We start from the raw sequence: 26,356 nt of genomic DNA, 5'->3' as shown, positions 1-26,356 counted from the left end.
AGCATGCTTAGAACATGTAGGAAATACTAGACAATAGCTGTTTTTGCAGCCGGACAGACCTGGGTTTGAATCCTGCCACCAGTACTGACTACTGTGTGATTTGGCTGAATGCCTTGACTTCTCTGGACCTCCGTGTCTGTATCTGGAAATGGGATTGCTAACAGTCCTTGCTTCCAAGGGTGGTGGTGAGCATCCTCTAAGCAAGGCACGGGTGAAACTGCTTAAACCCCAGGCCTGGCAAATGGTAGGTACCGTCGATGTAAGGGAAGCCCCTCCTGCGAGTGGCAGGGGCCTGCTGCCGTGCTCTGAGGAAAGCTGGGGCCCTTCCCAGCTGCCCCGCCCCAGTTGTGACGCCCTTACCCCTGCCTGTCTGAGGGGCAGGAAGGAAGTGAGGAGGGCGCCCGCAGCTTTCCCTTTTCTGCCCTGTTCCAGGCTCCTGGCTCCTTCCCTGCTCCAGGCTCCTGGCTCCTTCCCTGTCAGTGCCTCGGAGGAGGGGAGGCAACACCATGGTCCCCCGCGCGGCCGCCATCCGCCAGACCTGCTGCTGCTTCAACGTTCGCATCGCCACCACTGCCCTGGCCATCTACCATGTGGTGAGTGTGCAGGCGGCCCGGGACACTGTGTGTGCGTGTGTGCGTGTGTGCGTGTGAGGGTGGCCCCGATCTATGGAGACCCCTCGAATGGGAGGACCGTTGCTCACCACCTCCTCTTGGAACCCTGGACAAGTCCCTTCCCTGCTCCGGGCCTTGGGCTCCCTCTCTGTCCAAAGCGGGGGAGGGGACCCTGCAGCAGTGGCAGGAGTGGGAGGAGGGGTCCTTGTTCTAAGCAAACGTACCTCACATTCTCTCTGAGGCTCAGTTTCTGCCTCTGTGAAATGGGACCTTTAGCAGCCACAAGTTCATCCAGGTACAAACGGAGGGAGCAGCAGATGTGAAAGTGCTTTGGAAGCCAGGAATCTTGAGAGAAATGTGAGCTGGGATCATTGTCAGGAAATGGGGTCAGGTCACAGGCATGGCTGCGACTCTTCCCCTGGGGGCTGGGCCACTGGAGGGGATGAGAAGCGCGAATCTCCCCTTTGTGCTTCCAGAGGGGAGGGAGGTGGCTGTGTCCTCTTAGCTTACCTACGAGCAGGGTGCCTGGCCTGGCCTGAGCGCCTGTGGGTCCAGCGGAGGAGGAGCGGGCCCAGAGGTTCCCCTTTGGAGGCTTGTCTCTTATTAACTCAGAGTGACTCTGGGCGAGTCACAGCCCCTGGGGCCAGAGGCTCCCCCTCTGTCTTGGTGGCTGAAGGTTGGGGCTCTGTTCTGCCCTGTCCAGAACTATCCCCCCAGCCCACAGCTCCAAGCCACACCCAGCTCCCCCAGACCTGGGGGCCTTCCTCCCAGGGTGACTCAGGGCCTGTGGTTAACAGTTCTTTTATGAGCCTGGAAGGGCTTCCTCAAAATTAGCCTAAATCTGGCACACTGTGGTGGGCTGCTGTAAACTTCTCAGACCTGGCTGCATCTGCTTCCTGCTGCACGCAGAGCAGGCAGGGCTGTTGGCAAGAGCCCAGCCTTCGGAGGGCTGGTGCTCTTCAGTGTTCGGTGCACAGCCTTTGGATCCAGACTCCTGTGTGCAAATCCTGGCCTCATCACTTCCTAGCTGTGCAACCTCAGGCCACTTACTTAACCTCTCTGAATGTCTGTTTCCTCGTCTAAAAAATGGGCATGAGAATAATAATACTTCTCTGATAGGGTTGTTCTCAGGATCAAGGGAGTAAATATCTATCTACAAGGCACAGAGCAGTGCTTGACAGGTATTTGAGTGCTTTATTATTAGCAGTGCTTCAGACACAGAGCCTGCTGCCAGCACACCTGTAAGTCAAGCAGTCAGACCCCAGAACACTGATTTTGGGCGGGGCTCAGAGGTTGCTCTGCCTAGCTTCTGCCAACGCAAGAGTGCTCCTGAGAGGAGTGAATGGCACTTGACTGTCCCCAGACCAAGTCCTTAGGGCCTCTTCAAGCTCTGAGATTGTGCAACATTCTTGGAAACACAGTGTAGTAAGCAGGGGTGTCCCCGTAGGAAGCAGGCCCCTGGGTCCCTACCCCTGCTCTGCCACTAACTGGCTATGTGACCTTGGACAAGCTGCTCCCTTGGGCCTCAGGTTTTCCTTTATAAGATGATGGACAAGAGGGTATGGACCAGCTCAGAGGTCTCAAACTCCAGTGCCTCCAGGGGCCAGGCAGCTCCTGTAAGTGAGCATAGTGGGGCAGATGGACCTTGCCGTGACCTGCGGAGCCTGTTCTGGGTCTATTCTGGCGGCCGCTCTCTGTTTCCGCTGATTGTTGCCATGGAGGAATGTGGGCCCCAGCAGCCGCTCTTTTGACATTTGGAGAAACAGGAAACAGAGGCTTTTATGTCACAATTTCTGCTGTTTCCATGTTGATGACTGGTTTGAGGTAAAAGAGAAATCCCTGTGCAGACCAAGTCAAATCCATTTGCAGGCTGCTGGGCCCTGAGTCTGCCCTGCAAACCCTGGGGTTTGTGACTCTTGCGGTTTCTTTTTGATCATGCCGTCCGAGGTCCTCACCTGTACACAGTTAAGTGACATCAGTTCCTGCCCAAAGAGCTGGAGAATGTGTAGGCAAGTGATCAAGGAAGTCTTCTTGGAGGAGGTGTCACTGGCAGAGGTGTAGAGTTTGGTTGTGGGGAGTATGGATGGGGGAGGGTTAGGTGTGCAAAGGTGTGGAGGCTGAGGACAGTGGCTTGTGCAGGGGACACTACATAGACTAACCTGGAGGCTTTAGGTTGGGGAGCAGGAGGTGGGAGGGATTTGGAGTGACAAGCTGGAGGCTGGGCCTTCACTATAGGGCACTATTGATATGTGGGGCTGGAGAATTCTTTGTTGTGGGGACTGAACAGTACTTTGTAAGATGTTTAGCAGCATCCCTGGCCTTTATCTACAAGATGCCAGTAGCACACCGCCAGCTGTGATAACCAAAAATATCTACAGATATTGCAAATGTCTCCTGAGGGTGAAATCACTCCCAGTTGAGAACCACTGTCTTTAATGTGGGTCATGGGGAGTCATGGGATGTTCTAGAGCCGAAGGCAGGAGAACAGAAGAAAAGTCTGGAAGCTGTACAACTGGCCCGGGCGGTCTTCTCTGGGCTGGGGTCCTTGATTGATTCCAGTGGAGGGTCGTCCTCCTGCTCCCTCTGTAAGAGGCCTCTGCTCCTTCCCAGAAAGGGCAGGGCCTGGGGGCTTTCTCTGTGGCCTGGCAGTTGGGTGGCAGGTGTGCTGTCAGGGCCTCGAACATCTGGATGGAAAAAGAGAAGCTGCCATCCAGATGTGTTGATCACCCAGATCGGTCGTCATCTGGAGCCAGTCATGGGCGACAGCCCTGCACACGGAGAGCTATTCGTGGACTGGACCCCTCTGGGGAGGGTTAAATCGGGCTCTTGGCATCCTGAGACAATGCCCCATTTTATTGAGTCATCGGGGCGTTATTACTGGAGGACCTCCGTGTCCAATGGCTGGAGGACCTTCCTCAGCATTTCACTGGGTTTGTGTAGAGGATTCCCCGGTTCATGAACGTTTTCTGACTCCAACTTGCACACATAGAGGAGTCAGAGAACTTTTGTAAATTGGCCTCTTTGGTTCTGGTTTGTCTGGCAACCCAAAGCATGTCTGTCCCAAGTTAATGGCAGGAGATAGGGACCCAGAAGACCCTTTTGCCTAGAAATATCTCCCTCCCTAACCTCTCCTCTCCAAGCGCCTGGAATTCCATTAGAAATTCGTTGTCTGATAAAAAGCTTAAACCTGTGGTGATTTCAACCCTGTAGCAACAGGATACACCAAAACAAGGCCAGGAGGAAATAAGACTGATGCTGGCCATGGCTTGTCTCTGGGTTATAGGTTGTGAAAGCTCTAATTTTTTGCTACTTTTCTGTATTCTCTGTATTTGGTACAATGAGCATGTATTACTTTTTAAAATAAATGTTTTATTTTAGAACAGTTTTTTTTTTAAAGGAATTTTTTTAAAAAAAATTTTATTTATTTATTTATTTATTTATTTATTTATTTATTTATTTATTTATTTATTTATGGCTGTGTTGGATCTTCGTTTCTGTGCAAGAGCTTTCTCCAGCTGCGGCGAGCGGGGGCCACTCTTCATCGCAGTGCGCGGGCCTCTCACTATCGCGGCCTCTCTTGTTGCGGAGCACAGGCTCCAGATGCGCAGGCTCAGCAGTTGTGGCTCGCGGGTCTAGTCACTCCGCGGCATGTGGGATCCTCCCAGACCAGGGCTCAAACCCGCGTCCCCTGCACTGTCAGGCAGACTCTCAACCACTGCGCCACCAGGGAAGCCCTAGAACAGTTTTGTATTTACAGAAAAATTGTATAGTACAGAGTTCCTGTATACCCCACATCTGGGTTCCCTGATTGTTAACATCTTATATTAACATGGCACATTTGTCACAATTGATGAGGCAATATTGATATACTATTATTAACTACCGTCCATACTTTATTCAGATTTCTTCAGCTTTTCCCTAATGTCCTTTTTCGCTTCCACGATCCCACGTTATATATAGTCATCACGCCTCCTTAGATTTCTCTTGGCTGTGATAGTTTTTCAGATTTTCCTTGTTTTTGATGACCTTGACAGTTTCGAAGAGTACTAGTCACGTATTCTGTCAAATATTCATCAAATGGGACTTGTCTGGTGCTTTTCTCATGGTTAGACTTGAGCAATGTGTTTTGGGAGGAAGACCACAGAGGTAAAGCGCCCTTCTAAGCACTTCATATCAAGGGTGTGTACTTCCGAATGTCTTATCACTGTTGACGTTGACCTTGATCACCTGGCTGAGGTCGTGTTTGTCAGGTTTCTCCACTGTGAAGTGACTTTCTCTACCAGCGCTCTGGGGTCTGACCACTTGACTTACAGTTGGGCTGGCAACAGGCTCTGTGTCTGAGGCACTGCTAATAATAAAGCACTTAACCTCCATTATTTAAAGGAGCCTCTAGCGAATGCAGATTTGTTCTCAAACATGTCTTTCTTTTCTGTGCCCAGCCCCAGGCCAGCACATGGGCCTGACTCATTCCTGGCCTCTGCCCTCTAGGGATTCCAACCCGCCAAGGAAAAACTGTGATAATGGCGTTGCTGGATGACAGTGCTGGCTCTTATAGGGGCACAGATGAGAGGTCTTAGCCCAGCCCTGGGGTGGACGCTGGGGATTCAGCAAGGGCTTTGGGGAGGAGGCCGGAGTGATAAGGATGAGCAGGACTTTGCTTGGGAATGTTGGGGAAAACAGGGCAAGCTTGTGGAGGGAGCAGAGAGCAAAGGCGTGGAGGCAGGAAAGGCCAGGTGATGCTCTGGAAGCACGGAGAAGCTCATAGAGCTGGGGTCGAGGGTGGGATGGTTGTGAGGTGTGGTGGGGGAGGCTACAGAGGTCAGCAGGGATAAGACTGGACCAAATGCCTGGCTGCTTTCAGGCTTCATGGTAGAAGGATGGATCTCTGTTTGACCCAGTTCTCTCATTTCACAGATGAGTGAACAGAGGCCCAGGAGGGTCCCTGACTTGCTCCAGGTCACACAGGGAGGTGGGGGAAGGGCTTGCTCCAGGCCTCAGCTACCAGCACCCAGGTGTGTGGGATGAGCCAGCGAGTGAACAAATGAATTCTTTACCTGGCCCACGGCCCAGGGGTGGTCTGTCTGTCTCTCTGAGAGGCCCTCCTGTCACCCAGTCTTCATTTCTTCTTTATGGTCCAGCTCACGGGAAGCCTCCTCCTCCAGGAAGCCCTCCTGCTTGTCCTCCTCAGAATTCCAGTGGCCCTTCTCTCTCTGCTCCACTTTGGGATGGAAAAGATCACAGACCCGTCTCTATCACTCACTCATGAGGTGACTTTGAGCAGGCAGGTGCCTTTGCTGTCTGAGCCTTAATTTTCTCTTCTGTTAAATGGGGCCAGTGGTCCCTGTCTCAGGGTGAGTGTTTTGAGGTATTGAGCTGATGTGACCCCACTGGAGAGGAGAGCTGGCAGGCGAATGCCCAGTGTGGGCTGTGGGACGTGACCAGAGGCCACTCCCCTCTCAAGAGCTCATCTGTTTGGGGCTTAAAAATAGGTCCCAACTGTTAGGTCGTCTGTTAGAACCTCTGCCTTCACGCCTGATGCCCCCATGTGGGGTAGGGTGGGAGTCGTGGCCCCTCCCCAATGCCCTGGCCAAGGGGCCCTGGTGGGAACTCAGCTGTGCTCCCCATCTCTGGGGTGTGCACTCTGCCTTCTAGCTTATAAAATGTTGGAGCCATCGAGAGGACCACTGGACCCCCTGGGCCAATGGGGGGTCACACGCAGGGCCTTCTGGGGGCAAAGTTGGGCTCTTCCTGCTGCACCAGGCCTGGTGGGCCGAGTGATGGCGGCCAGTCATCTGTGTGAGGTGGGCCAGGACAGGCCAGACCCCAGGCTGGGCCTTATCCCCTCCCCACTTCCTGGTTCTCAGGCCCAAGGGAAGGGAAGGGAAGGAAAATAAGGGGCTTCTGGGAATGGGGTGTAGAGAATGGTGGTTCAAGCCATCGGGCATCACCTTGGTCAGAGGGACCCACTGCTGTCAGAGGGCCATAGCTGGGAGAGGCACCAACCTGGGGGAAGGTCCAGGGGCTGGTGCAGGGGCTGGGACCCCACTCAGACCCGGCCCCGTGGCTGGAAGGCAGGGCCTGGGTGGGCCGAGGTTCTTGGTCACCACCCTAGTCCAGAGCCTCCCAGGAAGTGAGGCTTTTATTTTGAGCCCAGGGCAGTGGCCCGGAACCAGGACTTTGCTCTGAGCTCACTATGAGGCCTGCATTGGTCTCCCAGGGGACCCGCACCCCACCGGGGGAAGGGGAGGGTGCACAGAACCCCTAATGAGGCAGGAAGCTGAGCAGGGAGCTGTACAGAGTGAGGCACTGGCTTCCACCTTCCACCCCTCAGCCCTGCTGCAGCCCCAGCGTGTCCCTCCCCCTCCCCGAGCCCCAGTGTCCTCCCCTGTCAACTGGGGACCAATAACTATGACCTGCAAGGTCAGAGACTCAAAGGAAACCAGGTGGGAGGCACACCTGGCACCCAGCGAGTTCCCCACACATTGTAGCTACCCCTGGAGCCCCCATTTCACAGAAGAGGAAACTGAGGCTCGGACAGGCCAAGCGACTTTGCAGCCCGGGGTAGATAAAGAACAAGAGCCCGGGTGTCCTGCTCGGGGCCCAGGCTCCGCCGCTGCTGCTCCAGACCGCGGTGGGGGAGGGCCAGGCTTCTTGGCAGCAATGGGGTGGGGTTCAACTGTAATATCCGGGGAGCCTCGTTCTTAGAAACACGGAGCCCACATGCAAAGATGCAGTCTCAATGGCACCTGCAAAACGGGGGGAAAATGGGAATGATAATTGAAGTTGCCTCATAAGGCTGAGGCGAAGACGACTGAATGAGAGTGTGTGTCAGTGTTCAGAGGACCTGGCCTCTCCTAAATACTCCAGTAATAGTAACATTTACTGTCACGTGGGGGCCTTTGCCCTGAAGGTAAATAAGGGATTGATGTTTTATGGGGATTGTTTGGGGGGTGCAGGGTACTTCTCTAGATACTCAAGAAGTGGAGGAGGATGGGGGTGTAGACCAAGCCTGGAGGCTGACTCTGAGCTCCCAAATGGGTGCCCATAAAGGATGACCACCGCCCCCCCCCTACCAAGAATGGCAGAAGCCACTGGGATTCACTGGGCCAGAAATTTTGCCCTTAGTGCCTGCTCGTTCAGGGGAATGCTTCCCATCCTGTCTTCTTTCATGGGGGCAGGTCTGAAAGATCAAAGGGCAGAGAGCAGAGGACAGGCCTTGCTGGGCTGTCACACGCGGGGCACAGGCAAGGGACAGGGCTCAGAGGATGACACACTGGCTTTCCTGGACGTGGTGCCAGAGCGAGCTGCTCCCGTCCTGGCACTTCCCACCCTGCAGGGTGATGAACCTTGGCACGCGCCATCTGAACCGTGTTCTCTGCCAGCTCCCGGCCTTTGTACGAGCTGTCCCTTCCGCCCAGGGTGCTCTTTCTCCCACCCCTGCTGACCCCAAAGTCACATCCCTGTAAAACCACATGTCCCCCTAGCATCTCCTGCATCCCTCCACTGGCCCAGCCACCCAGTAGCTACCATTTCCTGGGGGCCTCCTCTGTGCCTGGCACATGGTAAGCCCAAGTCACAGTTCCCCAAGAGAAGCTTCTTGCAGTTTCCTAAAGGCGTCTCACTCTCTTTTGCTTTCGCTCCTGCTGTTCCCTCTGCCTGGAACACCCTTCCCACTGCCCTTTGGGAGAAATCTTCTTCAAGACTCACTGCCTCTCAGAAGCCTTCCTGGAGCCCCAACTCCTGGACCCCAAGCTCCCAGCGTTTCCCCCCATCCCAGGGCAGCTCCCACCCCCACCTGCTGGGGTCCTGGGGGTCATGTGGTCTGGCCTGGAGGCCCAGAGGCTCATCCAGGGCTTGGCTCAGCCTGATCCATCTTTGTAATCCCCAGGGTCTGACCCGGTGGCAACCAATCTCAATTTTATTTTACTTTTGCAAACCCCTTATTTTTTTTTTAAAATTAATTAATTAATTTATTTTTGGCTGTGTTGGGTCTTCGTTTCTGTGCGAGGGCTTTCTCTAGTTGTGGCAAGCGGGGGCCACTCTTCATCGTGGTGCGCGGGCCTCTCACTATCACGGCCTCTCTTGTTGCGGAGCACAGGCTCCAGATGCGCAGGCTCAGTAGTTGTGGCTCACGGGCCGAGTTGCTCCGCGGCATGTGGGATCTTCCCAGACCAGGGCTCGAACTCGTGTCCCCTGCATTGGCAGGCAGATTCTCAACGACCGCGCCACCAGGGAAGCCCTGCAAACCTCTTATTGATACATAGTTTATATAAGTGCATGTCTAGATGACCTTTTTCAAAGTGAACAGCCAGGTAACCTCTACCCAGATGGAGAAATAGGATGGGACCAGCCCCCAAGGGCCCCTGGTGTCCCCACCTCATCACTACGCGACCCCCACTGACTTCTTCCAACACACGTAGTTCTAGAAATACCCAGGGATGAGATTACACAACATGGGCTCTTTCTTTCTCTCAACATTGCGTTTGTGACCTTCCTCTGTGTGGCCGTGTGTATCCAGCTCATTTCCCCCTTGCTGTATAGTATTTCACTGCATGAATATATCACGGTGTATTTGGCCTGTTGTACTGGGGGAGGACATTGGGGTTGTTTCCAGGGTGGGCTGTTACAATGACCGCGGGGACCTGTGGCTTGGAGTCCACACCAAGTGCTTCTGCCGGTCACTCGATCTTTCTGAATCATCATCTTTGGTAGCAGACATATGTCACTTCATGTGCTCCTCACTGCAGCTTTGCTAGTGGGTGGAGCCTTCTCTCTGGTCTGCAGATGAGGAAACTGAGGCACAGAGGAGTAAAGGGGCCAGGCGGGGTTGGGGGGGGCAATTAATAGTAGGAGGGGGCGGGGATGGGAGGGAGGACAGCAGAGCCGCAGCCTCCACAGGAGCCAGGCTCCCAGGGAGGTGAAGGCAGCCCGGCTGGGGCAGCCGCTGAGCCTTGGCTTTAGGGGGGGCGCATCGTGATGTTTATCTGGGCCGGCTGGGGAGGTGGCTGGGGAGATAGTGCTGCAGGGGCGGGGGAATGATCCCCACGCCGTCGCCCCCGATAAGCTGTGACAGGAAGTGTGGGGTGGGGTTGGGGGAGGGGAGCTTCCTCCTGACGCTGACACATCTGGTTCTTTTCTCCCATCCTCTCGCCAGACAGCCCCAGGGGACCCCCCCAGGGAAAACAGGGTGGGTGGGTGAGGTAGAGGGGGCTGAGCTTCAGGGTGGGGGCAATGAGGATGATGAGGAAGAGGAGGAGGAGGGTAATGATAATAATAATAATAATAGTCTGAGTGTGCAGGAGCCCTTGAGTTCTTAGGCCACCAGAGCCGGAGGATGTAGGGTCAGGGTGGAGCAGCCCTGGAAGGGGAGAGGGGCAGGAAGGGCTGTGCACTTGGGACCGGTTTCCCATTGTGCAAACGGCATTATCTCTGTTGGGGAGGGTTGAGGACAAGCCCAGGCCCGACTCCCTGTGCCGCTTCGGCCGAGGCACCCACAGTCCCTGTTCTCCTTGGATGTAAGTGGGTAAACAGTCCTGACCTCACAGACTTGTGAGGAGAAGTGGAGTTAACAGACAGGAAAGTGTCCACGCAGCGGCTGGCACATAGTAGATGCTCACTGAGCGTTGGGTGTCCCTGTAAATTTTACCCCCCTCGGAAGCTCAGAGGATGGGTTTCTGCCTGCCTGCTTATGAGAGGGTGGGTCCTAAGCCCCCCAGGAGGTCCGAGAGGGTGGGCCCATGTTCTTGGACCGGGAACTGGTGTTGGATCCCCAGAGCCAGGGGATCTGGTGTCACCACCATCATAACATGCTATCACCTCTGCCATCAACAGCAGCAGCAACAGCATGGCCTTACGGTCATTGCAGTTAATTACCGCTTCCCAGCAGCCCTGCGGTTACCTCTATCACCACCACCTCTGCAGCATCGACCGCCACCTCTATTATCACTGCCCAGAGGATCTTAACTGTCGCCAGCATGCCAAATGCAGCCACAGGGCACCCAGTGCCGCCTCCCAGCACCGTCACCATTGTCAGTCCCGCCTGACCCGCATCTCTACTCCATTCAGCTGCGGCGTCACCACCTTTACGGCCACGGCCATGTTCACTAGTGCTGCCATCCCTCCACCCTCCCTGATTCTTCCTCTCCTCCTACCACTGCTGCCCCCTTTATTTCAGCTCAGGCTGCTGGTTGCTTCTCAGAGCCACCAGGAAAACAAGTAGAAATTCTCCTGGCCTCCCAGCCACTTCCTCCTTTGCTCAGCTTAGGGAAGTTGTGTTTGTTATTGAGAAAGAAGAGACGGGGAGGGGGATGAAAATGAGAACTGAAACCAGGGAGATGCCGAGGGAAGAGGTGAGAAAGGGGAATGGAGGGCGGAGGTGGCAGTGGGTGTGCTGAGCGTGGCCAGGACTGATTCGGTCATGCAGCCCGAGCCCTGGCGTGGCGTCAGGAGGACTGAGGCTGATTCTGACTCTGCAACACGCTTGCTGTGTGGCCTTGGGCTGGCTACTGCCTCTCTCTGGGCTTCACTTTCCCACCGGTGACATCCCCTCTTTCAGGGAAGAGGCCTTCCCTGCCCCCGAGTTTCGAGTTTCGCTGGGTCTGTACTGCTGGCTCTGAGCCTTTACACACTAGGATCACTCTCCCTGGAATGCTTTTCTCTCCTCTCTGTTGGAAAACTCCGACTTACCCTTCAAAGCCATGGTCAAGCTTTTCCTGTTTGTGAAACCCTCCCTGAGCCTTCCAGACAGCTGTGATCACTCCCTCATCAGGGACTCTGAGCCCCCTGCATGTCCCATGTCGTGATTCTGAACACACTGGTCAGCTGTAGGGTTCCCCTGGGGACTGTGACACCTGCAGGCCAGGGTCAGTGGTTTTCCCAGACAGGGCCTGGAGGCAGTATGTGCTCAGAGAGTGTTTACTGGATGAATAAACGAGGGAGCAAGTGTATACCTGCCCAACAGTGTGCACTGATGGAGCGCTTGCTGTATGCCAGGCTCGGTGCTGGCATGTCATTTGACCTGATAGCAACCCTACGAGGCAGGTCCAGTTATTATCCCCATTTCCCAGATGAGGAGACTGAGGATCATAGAGGTTAGTGGCTTACTCAAGGCCACAGAGCTGGGGTTGGGGCCCTGGCCACTTGATTCCAGCACCCTGACTCTTAACCACGTGATCTCACCATGTGGAATTAAGGTCAGTGAGTGAGAAGATGCTATTATGGAGGAAAAGTTGGGCGAGTGAATGCCGTCTGCCTGGGCATTGTGGGAGGAGAGAAGCCCCGTTCCTGTCGCAGGAGGGCATGAGTCATGGCCCAGGCAGGTCCTCAGAGCTCAGGGAGAGGGCAGCTCTGTGTCCAGGTGGAAACCAGGGGCGTGAGGGGAAGGGGAGGGCCAGGTGGCCTGGGAAATCTGGACTCTTGGAGTTTCCTGGCCTCTCCCAGCTTATGCTATAGGTAAGCCAGGCACTTTCTGGAATTACAAACAGCTTTTGGTTGGGGACTTGGGTGGAGCAGTGAGGACCTTCTGATGAGCGGGGTGCAGCTCCGGGGTGGGAGACCCTGGGCAGCCTAGGTGTGACGTGCTGCGGTTGGCAGGAGTTCAATCATTCCAGTGCAAATAGGGGTGACTCTCCACGTTGACTGGAGGAGGTAACTGAGGCCGGGGAGGAGCCAGGACCTGGCCAGGGTTACACAGCCGTGAGGCAGTGGGAGTGGCCTCAAGTTCCAGCTGCTGTCCTCTGAGCTGCGGGTGTCCAAGGATGGGGGTCAGCTGCCGGGGGAGAGTGGGCAGATGGTGGGTGAGACCAGGGTTGGGCCCCAGAGCAACCACTCAGCCTTGAGTGGAGCCTGGACCCTGGGAACCCAGGCAACAGGGTTCACATTGCAGCCAGGCCATGTGACACAGGGCGTGTGAATTTTCCTTGCTGAGCCTGCATTCCTCATCTATACCATGGGGAAAATGTTGCCTCTCTTGCAGGGTTTTGGGAGATGGTGATGCAAGCCTGTGTGCACAGGTCCAAGCACACAGTAGGTGCACAAGAAATGTCAATTCCTCTCCACCCCAGCTCCTAGGGAGCTGAGACGCCTATCTTTCTCCTGGATCGGGGACTGGTGTCTTCCATTGAAGGTTAGGGGCCAGCAGAGGGTCTGAGTCAGACTCTGAGGTTGCCCTGCTCTGTGACCTGGGGCTAGTTCCTGCCTTCGGTGAGCCTCAGGGTTCTCGTCTGGCAAATGGGGACAGAATTATCTCCCTCTCTCTACAGGACGGTTGAGAAGGTGAAATGGGGTAAAGGATGAGGCTGGTTTTAAACACAGGTGGTTTTTACAAAAGCAGAAATGCTTCTGGTGTCTGCTGCTGCTTCTTGCACAAGCTGTGGGAGGTGGAGGAGACGGCAGAGGGACGAGGAGGTGGGTGCCCTGCTGACTCTGCTGGGCACCCACATGGGAGTGGGCGAGGAGGGCAGACCTCAGGCAGAGCCAGGAGGCTGGGAGATGCTGGGAGGACACTGGAGGGGGGAAGAGAATCAGATCCAGGACCCACTGGCCTGGGTTTGAATCGTGGCCCTACAGATGATCAGCTGGGAGGCTTTGGACAAATTACTGGACCTTTCTGAGCCTCGCTTTCCCCATCTGTGATATGCGGGTGGGAGCATTAAGAACAGTCCCTCGGCTGGGTTTGGGAGGATCACTGGGATGGGGTGGGTGGCAAACCTGGCATGGAGTCAGGCTATACAAATGTCCCTCCTCTTCCCTCCCCTTCCTGGGGTCCCAGGATATTCAGGAGGGGTGGTTGGAGAGGGGTAGCTGGGATGCTAATGGCAGGATTGCAGACCTGGTGGCAGGGCTGTGGGGGATGTTTGGGGCCAGGATTGAGGATCTGGGGAGTGGTTTGTGGGTTAGCACTGGTCTCCAAAGTGGGGTGATACCCAAGGTGACCACTGGGGCCTCAGAATGACAATATTAGAATTTCTAAATTTGTCAATCATGTTCTTTATTCATTTCTGGATTTTTTTTGGTGTGTGTGTTTTATGATGTTCATTATAAACCAAGACAGTAGCACATGCATATAATTTGGAAATCAAGAAATAGAGAGTAGTGTGTGCAGAAGGTTTTGTTGACATAGGCACATGATCAAAATATCTGAGCCCTCTGGGGTCGGGGCTAGCAGGGCTCTGAGGTGACTTGGGGAGTGCGGTGTGTGGGAAGGCATCAGGACAGCACTGGGACACTGGGACTCCAGTCTCTACTTTGTCCCCAACTTGCTGTGTGTCCTTGGGCAAGCCACCCAACCTCTCTGAGCTTAGAAAACAAGCAGAAGGAACTTATGAAATAAGTGGGCAGAGGCTCTTTCCAGCAATTGGACGTTGGGGTTGTCTGATTCTGAGCTTCTTTCTAGATCTCAGACAATCCTGGACTCTTGGGACTTCAAAAGCCTTCTTGTGCCACGGATGATAAATGCTAGTGCCCTTCTAAGCCCAGCTGCGGCGACTCATTTGTGCTCTGCTGGCACACCCCAGGGAGCCCCAGAGCTCCCAGTCTTTCAGGGTGCCCTGTTCTGTCCTGGACTGAACCGTCATCTGCCTCCTTTTCTCTCTTCCTCATTACAGGGGAAACTGGGAGAAGAGGGGCTGGAACTCCAGGCTTTAGGGGATGAGGAAGCCGCATTTCTCTCTCCGAGCTGTTTCCTGTGGGTACCAGCCACAGCCCCCGCCATGTCTGCTTTCCGCTCTGAGCTGTTTTCCACTCTCCTGGTGAAACAAAGCCTTTCTGGTTCACCCCACACCACGTAGAGGGGGCAGCTAGAGCAAGGTCACTGTCAGCCCCCTGGCACTCTCCTCACCGTACTGCTCGACTGCCCCACGTAAGCTCACACCAGCCAAAAGCAGATTATGCTTGCTGAGCACCCACTGCCAGCCTCCAAGCTCAGTGCTTTGCAAATACAATGCAATTTATTCCTTATTAAATCCAGTGATTGCCAGTTTCCAGATGAGGGAATTCAGAGAGGTAAAGTGACTTGCCCAAGGTCACATAATGACCTGGATTCAAATCCATCTCTGACTGACTCTGGAGCCCAGCTCCTCATCAGTCTTCTCTGCTGTCCCTTTCTGCCCCCTGAACAGGATGTAATATGGTAGGAAGACAAATTGAAACCTATGTCTGAGCTAAAAAAACCCACACAATCAGCTAGGGGGAAACAGATGGCGGGTGTCTAGTTGCTTGTCAGCTGAGCATCAGTTACTAGTGGAGGGCCGCCTAGAAAGCCAGTGTAAACTTAGGCCATATTAATAGAGGTAGGACATCCACTACAAGGGAGGAGACATCCTGTTGGCAGTGTGGGCAGATGGCGTCTGGAGAAGTGTGTGTGTATGGTGGGGGCAAGCCTTGCTGTAAGGACATGGACACACAGAAGATTGTGAGTTCCCCGTGGTTGGAAGCATTTCAGTAGAGGCTGCATGGCACAGTATTCTTGCATTAGAAGATGGAGGGCAGGGGTAAGGTGACCTCCAAGGTCCTTTCAAACTGCAGCTTTGTGGCTGGACTTCAGTTATTGCCAGGGCCATGGCAACACTCATGCCCATCAGATTTGCCCCTTCTCTGTCATTCTTAGCAAGGGTCCCCTGAGGGAACAGGGTTTATTCGTTCATGCATCCATCCCTCTGTCCATCCTTCTGTTCATTCATCTACAACAGCTAGAGCAGTGAACAAGAGAAACACAGTCCTTCCCTACCTAGAACCTATAGTCTAGAGGGAATAGTAGCAATAATAATAGCATAGATTGAGCGCTTACTATTTGTCAGGTACTCTAAGTGAATTATCCCATCTGGCCCCCCTACAACCTTATGAGACAGGTATTATTATTATCCCCATTTTGCATATGGGGATTGAGGGGCCATGGGGGCTGGGATTCACAGGTCAGATGCTCCCAGGCCTGTGTTGATGATCCCAAGAACTTGAAGTTCTGTGACGCTCAGATGCTGTGACTAAGATCCCACGATGCTCAGAACTTGTCATTAAAAAAGAGGGTGCAGAGCAGGGGCCCAGTCACTGGTGAGAGCCCTCACTCTCCCCCACTTCCTCAAGCCTGACCTTCAGTAGTCACAGTTATCGCTTTACGGATAACTGGGTGTGTTTCTAAGTGCTCTCCTGGGATGTTCTCATTTACTCCTCCCATCTGCCTCCTTAGGTAGCTATCAGTGTTATTCTCATTGTACAGATGGGGAAACTGAGGCACAGAGAGGTCAAGTAACTTGCCCAAGCTCACACAGCTAGGAAGAGGAAGAAGGAGGAACTACAAGCTTGAGCTGTCTATCTGGACAGGCCACATTTTACCTGGGATGCCCCACTGACCCGCATTCCATCTCCTCCAGGACCCCTCCTCACAGGCCCTGACTGCACTCCGTCGGGGTGGGAGGGGTTGGTGGTGGAGCTGTGCGGGCCCCGGCTCACTAATGCTCTGTTCTGCCCCCAGATCATGAGTGTATTGCTGTTCATTGAGCACTCAGTGGAGGTGGCCCACGGCAAGGCCTCCTGCAAGTTCTCGAAGACAGGCTACCTCAGGATCGGTAGGTCCAGGGGAAGCCGAAGTTGGGGTGGGCTGGCAGGGGGAAGGGCACCGGCTAGGGGTGGAGTTGAGGCTCTGCCACTTGTCCTTTTTGACGTCTGCAAATGGAGAAATTCCACTTGTTCACACCGAAGTCTCCAGGTGTGAGAGCAGATAGGATGGCGCTTTGCAAACCTAATCAGCTTAGAAGGGTGACAGCGGGACTCTCCTGCTCAATAGCAGTCCGTCCCCCAGAATAAAATCGCAACTCTTCACGGTGGGCTCCAGCCCCTGCTGACCTCTCTGGCCGCGTTCCCACACCTCGTAGCTCCCTCCACGCTCCCCCTCACTCCCCACGCTCCAGCTGCACTGACCCCACCAAGCTGGGCCCTGTCTCGGGTCCCTATCTGGACTCCTGGTCACTCGGCTCACAGGTCACCTCCTCAGAGGTCTTCCCCCACCTCATCCCGGTTAAAGCAGACCCCAGGCCTCCTTCCCACCCTGCACCCTCTGTTATACTGTCCTGTGTTACCTGAATTGTTCTGTTTGCCCGTCAAGACTGAGAACTGCAGGAGGGCGGGGCCTGGGCTTTCTGGTTCACTGGCATAGTGCCCACACCAGTGGTTCCCAAAGTGTGGTCCTTGGAACCCCAGGTGTGGGTTCCTGGGGGCACTTCTGGGCCCCTCACTGCTCTCTTTGCTTTTCAGCGGAATTGATCTCCAGCTTCCTGCTCATCACCATGCTTTTTATCATCAGCTTGAGCCTGTTGATCGGCGTGGTCAAGGTGAGTGCCCAGTCGGGGAGGGGAAGGGCAGCCAGGATCTGCGGGCTGGCAAGGAGGCCCAGCTGCTCTCCTGCTCCCTCCTATTCATACCCACTATGTGGGCAGCGCTGGATGCTGAGAGGTGGGAGGTGGGTATTTGGAGGAGATCCAAACTGCACCCTAGAGATCTTCACACTTACCTTTTGGAAACCCCCTTTTCCGCACCAGATCCCTCGGGTCGGAGGCCTTGGTTCCCTGTGAAAATACACCCTCCATGCACGAGGGTGTGCACAGCCGGCTGTGGTCACTGCTGATCATTGACACTTTGGCTGAACTAGCTGGCAACCCACATCCTCTTGAACTGCAAATGGTGGCCGGGCATTTGGTAGAGAAAAAAGGAAGGGTCATTTTGAGGCCTAGGTAGACGGGAGAAAGCAGTGGGTTTTGAAATCAGCGAGAGGAGCAGAGCGGAGGGTGTAGATGCGTCCAGCTCAGTGCCATCCAGCTAGCGGTTGAGAGAGAGAGGCGGGCTGTGGCTCAGCCTCCTGCAGAGAGGAACCTGTCTGTCCCTTGGCCCCCAGCAGGGCAGCAAGCCAGGGCCCCGCCACATAGCCATGAGAGCAGACCTCGGAAAGAGAATCCTTCCTGGGCAGACAGTGGTGGGCTGGCACTCCCAGGGCCAGCAGGATGGGGTGGTGATTTGGTGCTGGTTTGGAATGTCTCCACCTTGTCTGAAATGCCACTGTTCACTCCCTGGCTAACGCTACTCTCTCGGGAGCCCTACACCGCAGGGAGTGATTTCACCTTGGTTCCCGGTGGTCCATGCAGAAACACAAATGGTCCAGCTAGGAAAATGGATCAGGTCGCCCCTGAAGCCTCTGAGCTTCAGTCTGGGCTGTGTCGGCTGCCTCCTGAGTGATTTTAGACAACCACGTGAGAAACCACGAAACCACCCTTTCTGTGATTTTTGTCCCCAACTGTGGGTTCCTAAGCATTTATACCGGTCATAGTGGTCACTTGCTTTCAGTTGAAGGAGAGGGACTTCAGCCTCAGCCTCCCAGGGTCTCTTACTATGACTGAACATCCCTGGGGGGTGGCCTACACAGAGGCAAGACCCACTGTTAAAGCAGCACAAGTTTTTTCCCCCTCTGGGCCTTGGCTCGTGCCAGCCCTTCTGCCAACAATACCCTCCCCTTCCCTCCTGCTTCTTTCCAGCTCTAGCCCTGGTGCCCCCACTTCCAGGAAGTCTTCTCTGATCCCTTCTCATTTGTCAAATGGACACAAAGTCTTTCGTCACTGGGTTCTTAAGAGCGAGTTGAGGCAGACCCTGGTCCTGGAGCCCCCAAGCGCTTATCTCTGTAGATGGGAACTATTCCCGGTGTCTCCTGGGACGCCGAGACTGCTCACCCTCAGGGCCTGGGCCTTACCTTCTCTGCACGCCCAGAACCTCACTCAGAGGAAGGCATGTGGATCCCCATGGGGTGACCTCAGCCAAGCCCCGCAGGTGATTCAGGAGAGCACCGAGTTCCCCGGGACGGAAGGGAACTGTGGGCCAGGGGGCCCGTGGAGCCATCAGGCTGCAAGGGACCCCTGACCATGCCGGGCCTGCCTTTCAGAACCGGGAGAAGTACCTGCTGCCCTTCCTGTCCCTGCAAATCATGGATTTCCTCCTGTGCCTGCTCACCCTGCTGGGCTCTTACATCGAGCTGCCCGCCTACCTCAAGTTTGTCTCCCGGAGCAGCAGCCGGGCGGTGAGTACGTCCCATGTCCCACAGCCGGCCAGCGGGGGAGGCGGAGGAGCCCAGGCCAGTGAGCGTGGGAGCCCCCAGGGCCCTTTCTAGTTGGTGAGCTTGAGCAAGTCCCTGAGCTCCTCCAAGTCACCCCACGCTTCTTATTTTTTTTTTTTTAAATTTATTTATTTATTTATTTTTGGCTGCGTTGGGTCTTCGTTGCTACGTGCGGGCTTTCTCTAGTTGCGGCGAGTGGTGGCTACTCTTCATTGTGGTGCACGGGCTGCTCATTGCGGTGGCTTCTCTTGTTGCAGAGCACGGGCTCTAGACGTGCAGGCTCAGTAGTTGTGGCACACGGGCGTAGTTGCTCCGTGGCATGTGGGATCTTCCCGGCCCAGGGCTCGAACCCGTGTCCCCTGCATTGCCAGGCAGATTCTTAGCCACTGCGCCACCAGGGAAGTCCCTCACCCCACGTTTCTTCCTGTAAAAATGTGTCTTGAGATCATGTCTCATCAGTGTGTCTTATGTGCATTACATGAGGAAAGCGTGCACAAGGTGCTCAGCATGTGGTAAGAACGGAACAAATGCCAGCCACGTGTGAATTTACACCATAGGAAAGGGGACATGCCCCGTTTCCCTCCCCAGCCCCCGTTTTGTCCCTCCTTTGTAACCACGTTGAAGGAAGGAAGGTAAGGATGGTGAGCATCCTTGGTGGGACTGCCCACGACGCCTGGTGCCAATCACAGCCGCAGTTCCCCAAAGTTGCTTTTCACACTTCCCCTGACTGTGGTCCTTGAGGAGGCTGAGGAGCTACATTATAGAAGGCCCTGGGCTGGGAGTCAGGAGACCCTGGTTCAGGTCCTGGGTTTGCACCAGCCCATGGTGTGAACGTCTGATAAATGGACCTCAATTTCTTTCTGGGTACCATGGACCAGAGAGTCGTCGATGGCTCTGGCTGACAGTCTCTCAAGCTGAGGGGCCACTGTGTGCCCCGTGGTACCCGGGCCTCTGGGTTGGGGCTGACTTGCCGGTCTGTCTTCTTCCTCCAAAGGGCCCCTCCAAGGTCCCATTGATGACCCTGCAGCTCTTGGATTTCTGCCTGAGCATCCTGACTCTCTGCAGCTCCTACATGGAAGTGCCCACCTATCTCAACTTCAAGTCCATGAACCACATGGTGAGTCTGGGCTGAGGGTCTGCTCCTATCACTGGCTCTGTGGCCTTGAGCAAGTTGCTTTCCCTCTCTGTGCCTCAGTGCTTAGGCTGGATTCTCTAAAAGTGGAGCTTGGAGAGGGATTCTTGTGCAAGTGATTTCCTGAAGGAGCGCTCTCGGGAAGAAACTTGAAAGGAATGAGGGAAGCAAGTTAGACAAGAGGAAGAAGCCAGGCAGACATGTGGCTTTAGAAGTAGCGCTGCTGGATCCCAGAGGGTGCCCTGGAGTATGAACTGCAGTGCAGAAATGGTATTAGTGTTTTCATTGCTGTCTAACAAATGATCCCCAAACACAGTGACTTAAAACAATAAACAGTTGTTACCTCACATAGTTTCTGAGGATCAGGAATTTGGGAGTGGCTTAGCTGGGTTGTTCAGACTCAGGGTCTCTCTTGAGGTTACACCTGAGATGGGGTTGGGGCTGTGGATGCCAAGGGCTTGACTAGGTCTGAAGGATCCAATCCCAAGCTGGCTTACTGGCGTGGCTGTGGGATCTTTGGCTCGGTTCCCCACCGTGTGTGCCTTTGATAAGGCTGCTTGAGCATCCTCATGTCATGGCTGTGGGTTTTCCCCCAGTGACTATCCGAGAGAGAGCAAGGAGGAAACGGCCCTGTGGTCTTGGAGGTCACACTCGCCTCTGCCACATCCTATTATTTGTGAGAAGTGAGTCTCTAGGTCTAGCCCACACTCGAGGGAGGAGTGTCAGAGGATGTGTGCACACGTTTGCAAATGCCACAGCAGTTGTCCCACCAGAGCAGGAACCTTCCACCAACCAGTCCTGCTTATGAGGTGCCCCTCGGGGAGGAGGCGTACCTCCCAGGTATTTCAGGATTAGGTGGTTCCGTCAACCAAGACTATCCTCCAGAGAAGGACACGGGTGTGGCCCACCACCAGCTGGGGGATGGGGGCACCAGCCAGATAAGGGCCATCCGGACAGGCATCAGCTGCATCTGTCTCCCTGGCTTTGCCCACCTGTCAGATGAGGCTGATGGTAGGTGGTACTGGCCTCCTAGGGCCCTTGAAGGGTTGGGCCAAGATAATGGCTGTGCCGCAGCACGTTCCTGTGTGCGTGGAGAGCTGGCTTTTATTCCTCGATGTGTGGGTACTGTTAGAGCTCCTTATGGCCAGAGACACTGATGTAGCCCCCAAACCTGTTGCAGAATTACCTCCCCAGCCAGGAAGGTATGGCTCACAACCAGTTCATCAAGATGATGATCATCTTCTCCATCGCCTTCATCACTGTCCTCATCCTGAAGGTGAGTGGCCCCTGCCCCACGGCTCAGGGAGGGGTGGAGAGGCTGAGCTGCCCCGGGCCCACCCATGCCAGACTGTTAGGAGGCAGGGAAGCCTGTCTTCCACCATTGCCCACCCCTGCTTTTGGCTCCTAACTCCAGCCCTCCCCACACCAGCCCCTCTGCCCACACATGGGATCCTCGGGGACGCCCCCTTTAGAGCAAGTGGATCTGCGAAGACCCACCTGTGTTCAGGGGTCGGGGACTTAATCTGTGACTCAGAGAGACCTGATCCAGGGGAAGGAGGAGCTATTTTGTCTGGGATTAGATTCAGGAAGACCTGGGTTTGAATCCCAGCTCTCCCCTCGTTAGCTGTGTGGTTGGTTTTCAAGTCACTTCTCTCTGGGTCTTGGGTCTCACCTGTGAAAGGGACACCCTAAGTCTTGCTTTGCCCATGTTAACAGCTTTACGTGATTCAGGCACCAAAATGTAGATGGGCCCTGAGGTCATATTGCTAGAGGTTTAGTGATGAGAAGGATGGAGGGGATTGGTTTTATTCTTCTCAGGGGTAGTCAGGCCCAGAGGATAGAGTCCTGTTTCAGGTCCCAGTTCTTGGAGACATGGTGACAGATAGGAGTGCATTAATAGCAGCACAACAGGACTTCCCTGGTGGCACAGTGGTTAAGAATCTGCCTGCCAATGCAGGGGACACGGGTTCGATACCTGGTCCGGGAAGATCCCACATGCCACAGAGCAACTAAGCCCGTGTGCCACAACTACTGAGCCTGCGCTCTAGGGCCCGCGAGCCACAACTACTGAGCCCACGTGCCACAGCTACTGAAGCCCACATGCCTAGAGCCTGTGCTCCGCAACAAGAGAAGCCACCACTATGAGAAGCCCACGCACCGCAACGAAGAGTAGCCCCCTCTCGACGTAACTGGAGAAAAGCCCGCGTGCAGCAATGAAGACCCAATGCAGCCAAAAATAAATAAATAAATAAATTTATATTAAAAAAAAAAATAGCAGCACAACGGGAGGGTGAAGAGGCAAGAAAACGCTGCCGTCTTCGGGAGTCAAGGAAACCAGGGCAGTTCAGCTTGGGAAAGAAATGACTCAAGGGGGACCTGATCGCAGCCTCCAAGTACCCAAAGGACTCTCATGGGGATTCTAGAGGCCACAAGGGGGCCCTGTGGCCGGAAGCCACAGGGAGGCTGATGTCGACTCAAGAAAAGGAAGGGCTTTTAAAAGTGTTCTTTTCTGATTGTGAAAGTAACATATGATCACTGTAGAAATTTAGAAACTACGGATGAGCAGAAAGAAGACGATCAGCCCACCAACCACCGCCACTCGGAGAGCAGCACCTCTGATATCTGGGTGCATTTCCGCCCCCTCTTTTTATGTGAGTGGTGTAGCCAGACATCACTGCCTCCTTACATCCCAGGCCCTGAGCAGTCTCTGCTCTCACCCAGTGCCAAACTGGAAGCAACTTCACTCCTTTTAACCTTTCCTCAAAGGACTGACCTAGCACAAGCGCATTAGTGATGCACAGTGAGAACATTCCTGAAGGCTTGGGGGGACCAACGTGGAGGTTTACGGCATATACTCTGCTAGAGAGAAACTGCCCAAACCCCACCACACACCTCCGTCCCTCCCCACCCCTCTCCTGTTCTTTATCTTCATCCAGTGGGAGTTCTCTCTGTACCCCGACTCCCAACCCTGCCTCACTGGCTACCCTTCACCTACTTGCTTTGCCCTGGCCCTTCGTACTTCATTCTTTCATAATTCATTTTATTTATTTCTGCTCCTTTTAAGTCCCCATCATGGGGCTCCATAAAACAAGGGACCTTCTAGATGCCAAGACCTGCTCTCCTTCCTTTGGGGGCAGAGAGAGACTTAACTGGCTATTGTTCCTTGAACACACTCCTAGGGACTTCACTCCCCACCCTGGAACCCTTCTCCCCAATTCTTACATCAATTGCTAAGAGAAAGCCGTTGCTCACATTATCTGACAGATATATACATCCATACATATAATTTTTCTGCATTTATAAACATGAGATACTACTGCATACACTGTTGGATAATCTGCTTTAAAAAAACAACATATCGTAAGCAATTTTGAAGACAACCTTTCCCACTGTCAGCTCTGTCTCAGGATGGGCAGGGCCACCTCAGGAGATGGTAAGCTTCCAGTCCTTGGGGGCGGAGAAGCAGGATCTGCAGGATTATTGCCAGGGAGGCTGGAGGGTGGTGCAGAAGACTCCAAAAAGCTCCTTTCTGTGATGAGTCTGTGGGGCAGTGAAAAGGGAAACACCTGGAATACCTGAGACTGGCAGGTGAGGCCCCCTCCAACCAGAAGAGGGGTATGACCTCTCAGGGTAAGCTGGGGATCTCCAGGAAGCGCCCAGCATCTGTCCTAGGTCTGCTGGGGCGGTGAGAAGGAGGGTCACAAAGCACAGCCTGACCTGGGCCTTTTTTCCAGGTCTACATGTTCAAGTGTGTGTGGAGATGCTACAGATTCATGAAGTACATGAACTCGGCCGAGGAGAGGAGCAGCTCCAAGATGCTGCAGAAGGTGAGCCTGCTGGGGGCGGGGGGGTCAAGTCCTAGCTCTGCTACTCACTGTATCATTTAGGGCAGGTCTCTCTGCCTTGCTCGGCCTCAGTTTCTCCACTCGTAAGATGAGGGTTGGACCAGAAGAAATGGGAAGATCTCTTTCCACTCTGATTGTCTAGGATTCTATTCATTCATTCATGCATAAAACATTTTCTGCTTCTTACTCTTTCCTGGACTCATATCCAACCCTTCGGATGCAGAGAAAACTAAGATGCCACCCTGTCCTGGAGGAGAGTGTAGTCCAGAGTGAATCTAGACACAGAGATCCAATTACAACTCGGTGTGAAGCACAGGGGCAATGGGATCACAGAGGAGGCACCTGGCTTCACCTGGGGTGTCAGGGAAGGCTTCCTGGAGGAGGTGACACTTGACCAAGTCTTAGACTGTCAGCGGGTACAAGTTAGCTGGGAAAGGGGAAGGGGCCTTCCAGGCAGAGGGATTAAGTGTATTTAGAAGCAGCTGATTGGAAAAGTGATGGGAAAAGTGCAGCTGGTTTAAATTACTGGAGGCTCACTTTCCTCAACTGTAAAATGGGGATTGTATTAGTCAAGAATTTTTTGGGTTGCAAGTGTCCGAAACCCAACTCTACCTCACCTACGTAAAAAATAAAATGAATTTATTAGCTTATAGAACTTGAAAGTCCAATGTAGGTCTGGCTCAGGGATGGCTGAGACCTGATGTCCAGACATGATCTTATTTTCAGGATGAAAGGCAGCCCTTTCCTCATGGTAGCAAAATAGATGCCGAAATCCCTAGGGTGACATCCCACCCTCTCAGCAACCCTAGCAGAAAGAAAGACAACCCAGAAGCATGTCTCATTGGTCCAGCTTGGGTTACAAGCCTATCGCCAAACCAGTGACAATTGCCAGGGGGATGAGATTCTACTTTGAGTGACCACCCCATTAGACATGAGGTCTCATGTCCACTCCCCCAGATCAGAGGGCTGATCAGTTCTTCTGAAAGCACATGGACTGAGAATGTTTTCCCAGGGAAAACAGTGTGTCGTTATCAGAACAAGGGGGCTTGATGCGCAACAGGCAGAGGCAAGTCTGTCCGTTGCAGGAACAGAAACCGCGCCTGTCTTGTGCATGCCATGCCTAGCACGTAGTAAGTACCCAAGGCATGCTAGTCGTCATCATCGTCATCAACATCATTTTGCCAGGGGTGGGGGCTGGAGCCCCTTAACCCCAGGTTGGGGTAGTGGTCCCATATGGTCAATTCTCAGCCCTCATCTCTCTGTTTCTCCCAGGTGGTCCTGCCATCCTATGAGGAAGCCGTGTCTCTGCCATACAAGATTCCAGAGGGGGGCCCAGCACCACCCCCATACTCAGAGGCGTGACGTTCACCAGGCCCCAGCCCTGGTGCTGGGAGGGGCGGAGCTACCTCGCAATCCGCTTCTTTGCTTAGGTGGCCCCTGTGGCCTGGGTGAACCACCTGGCTGACTTCAGGACAATCCGCTTGTGTCCCGCTCGCTGGCCTGCTTTTCCTGCGGGGCCTGGGAGATGCTCACCATTGGGTCAACCCCTTTAGGCTGAATGATTGGGTCTCAAAAATTCAGTCCAACAGCACTCAGCTTCTTTTGATCAGCTCTGACATTGGTTTAAACGATTGGTCTTTCTAAAGTCAGTGAGTTTGGTGAAATAACTCTCAGCTTGACCAGTTTTACCAAGTGGCCGACAAGTCAAAAACACACTTGTCATTTCAGTGAAAACAATGTGGTCAAACAAAAGAGTCCATTGTGTCAGTTTGTAAATAGCTGTCAATTCACAGAGCAATGTAGTCAAGTAGTTATCAGTTAGTCTTCCCCACCAAACACATACATCCGTTTTCTTCCAATAGTTCCTTAAACAATTATTAAGTCAGCCAACCCTCAGTTAATTTAGAATAGTGACAAAATCCAATAAGAAAAAAATCAAATTAGCCCCCCAAACCATTCAATTCAATCTAGTCCAATAACCGGATGCCCACTGCGGTCAATTCAGTCCTTGTGAGTCCTGAATAATTGTTAATTCAAACGAAAAATTCAGTCAGACAGTTGCCAAACTGTCATTCAAGGGCTGGTACCAGGAAGTAACTGTTGTTTCAATCATCAGTCTCTACAAACGCACAATAGTTTTGCTAAAGAGTTGTCATCCTCAACAACCAGTCACACGCAGCCAGTGTGGTCACACAGCAACGGGTCCTGGGAAACGGGTCTCCTCATCCGCGGTCATCTCTAGTAATGAGCTGTCAGGCTGTCCTACAGCCCATCTGTTGCCAGATAGGTTGTAGGCTACCCAGTTCTGCCCGACGCTTGTGGTCAAGCAGAAATTCAGCGCTGAAATCAGGCAAACCCATTTGTTGCACTAAATCCACAGGTTAGTTCAGTCAAAACAGGCAAACCCTTTGTGGGCACAGTCCCCGCCCGGGGGGTTCGTGTTGGTGGGGCCATAGGGAAGGTTTTGGTCCCTGCACCCCCTCTTTTGCCTGCTTCCCTGGGGGCTGGGATTCCCGAGGTCGCTGACCCAAAGGCGGAGATGAGGCCGCAGAGGCGGGTTCTCTGGGGTCTGCGAGGGGGGTGCAGAGGGAGAGGGCTGTGTAAGGGGCTCCCCACCACACCCCTGTGTCATTGCTTTGTGTGATGGGGAAGAAGTTTCAATAAAGCAGCAACACGCTTC

General features: G+C 53.9%; 1 protein-coding gene across 1 annotated transcript; it reads left to right on the top strand.

Annotated features, from left to right (window-relative positions):
- The first annotated feature begins 384 nt into the window (after positions 1-384).
- On the top strand, positions 385-26,356 carry LAPTM5 (lysosomal protein transmembrane 5). Its single transcript, XM_007170560.3, has 8 exons — positions 385-593; positions 16,078-16,171; positions 16,857-16,933; positions 18,529-18,663; positions 19,694-19,816; positions 21,012-21,107; positions 23,566-23,658; positions 24,949-26,356. Exons 1-8 carry the CDS (start codon positions 507-509, stop codon positions 25,036-25,038), a joined length of 795 nt encoding a protein of 264 aa, XP_007170622.1. The 5' UTR covers positions 385-506; the 3' UTR covers positions 25,039-26,356.

Source organism: Balaenoptera acutorostrata, chromosome 1 (assembly GCF_949987535.1).
Source record: "Balaenoptera acutorostrata chromosome 1, mBalAcu1.1, whole genome shotgun sequence".
In the NCBI taxonomy this organism is placed as follows: Eukaryota; Metazoa; Chordata; class Mammalia; order Artiodactyla; family Balaenopteridae; genus Balaenoptera; species Balaenoptera acutorostrata.
This window is presented reverse-complemented; position numbering and strand designations above follow the sequence as displayed.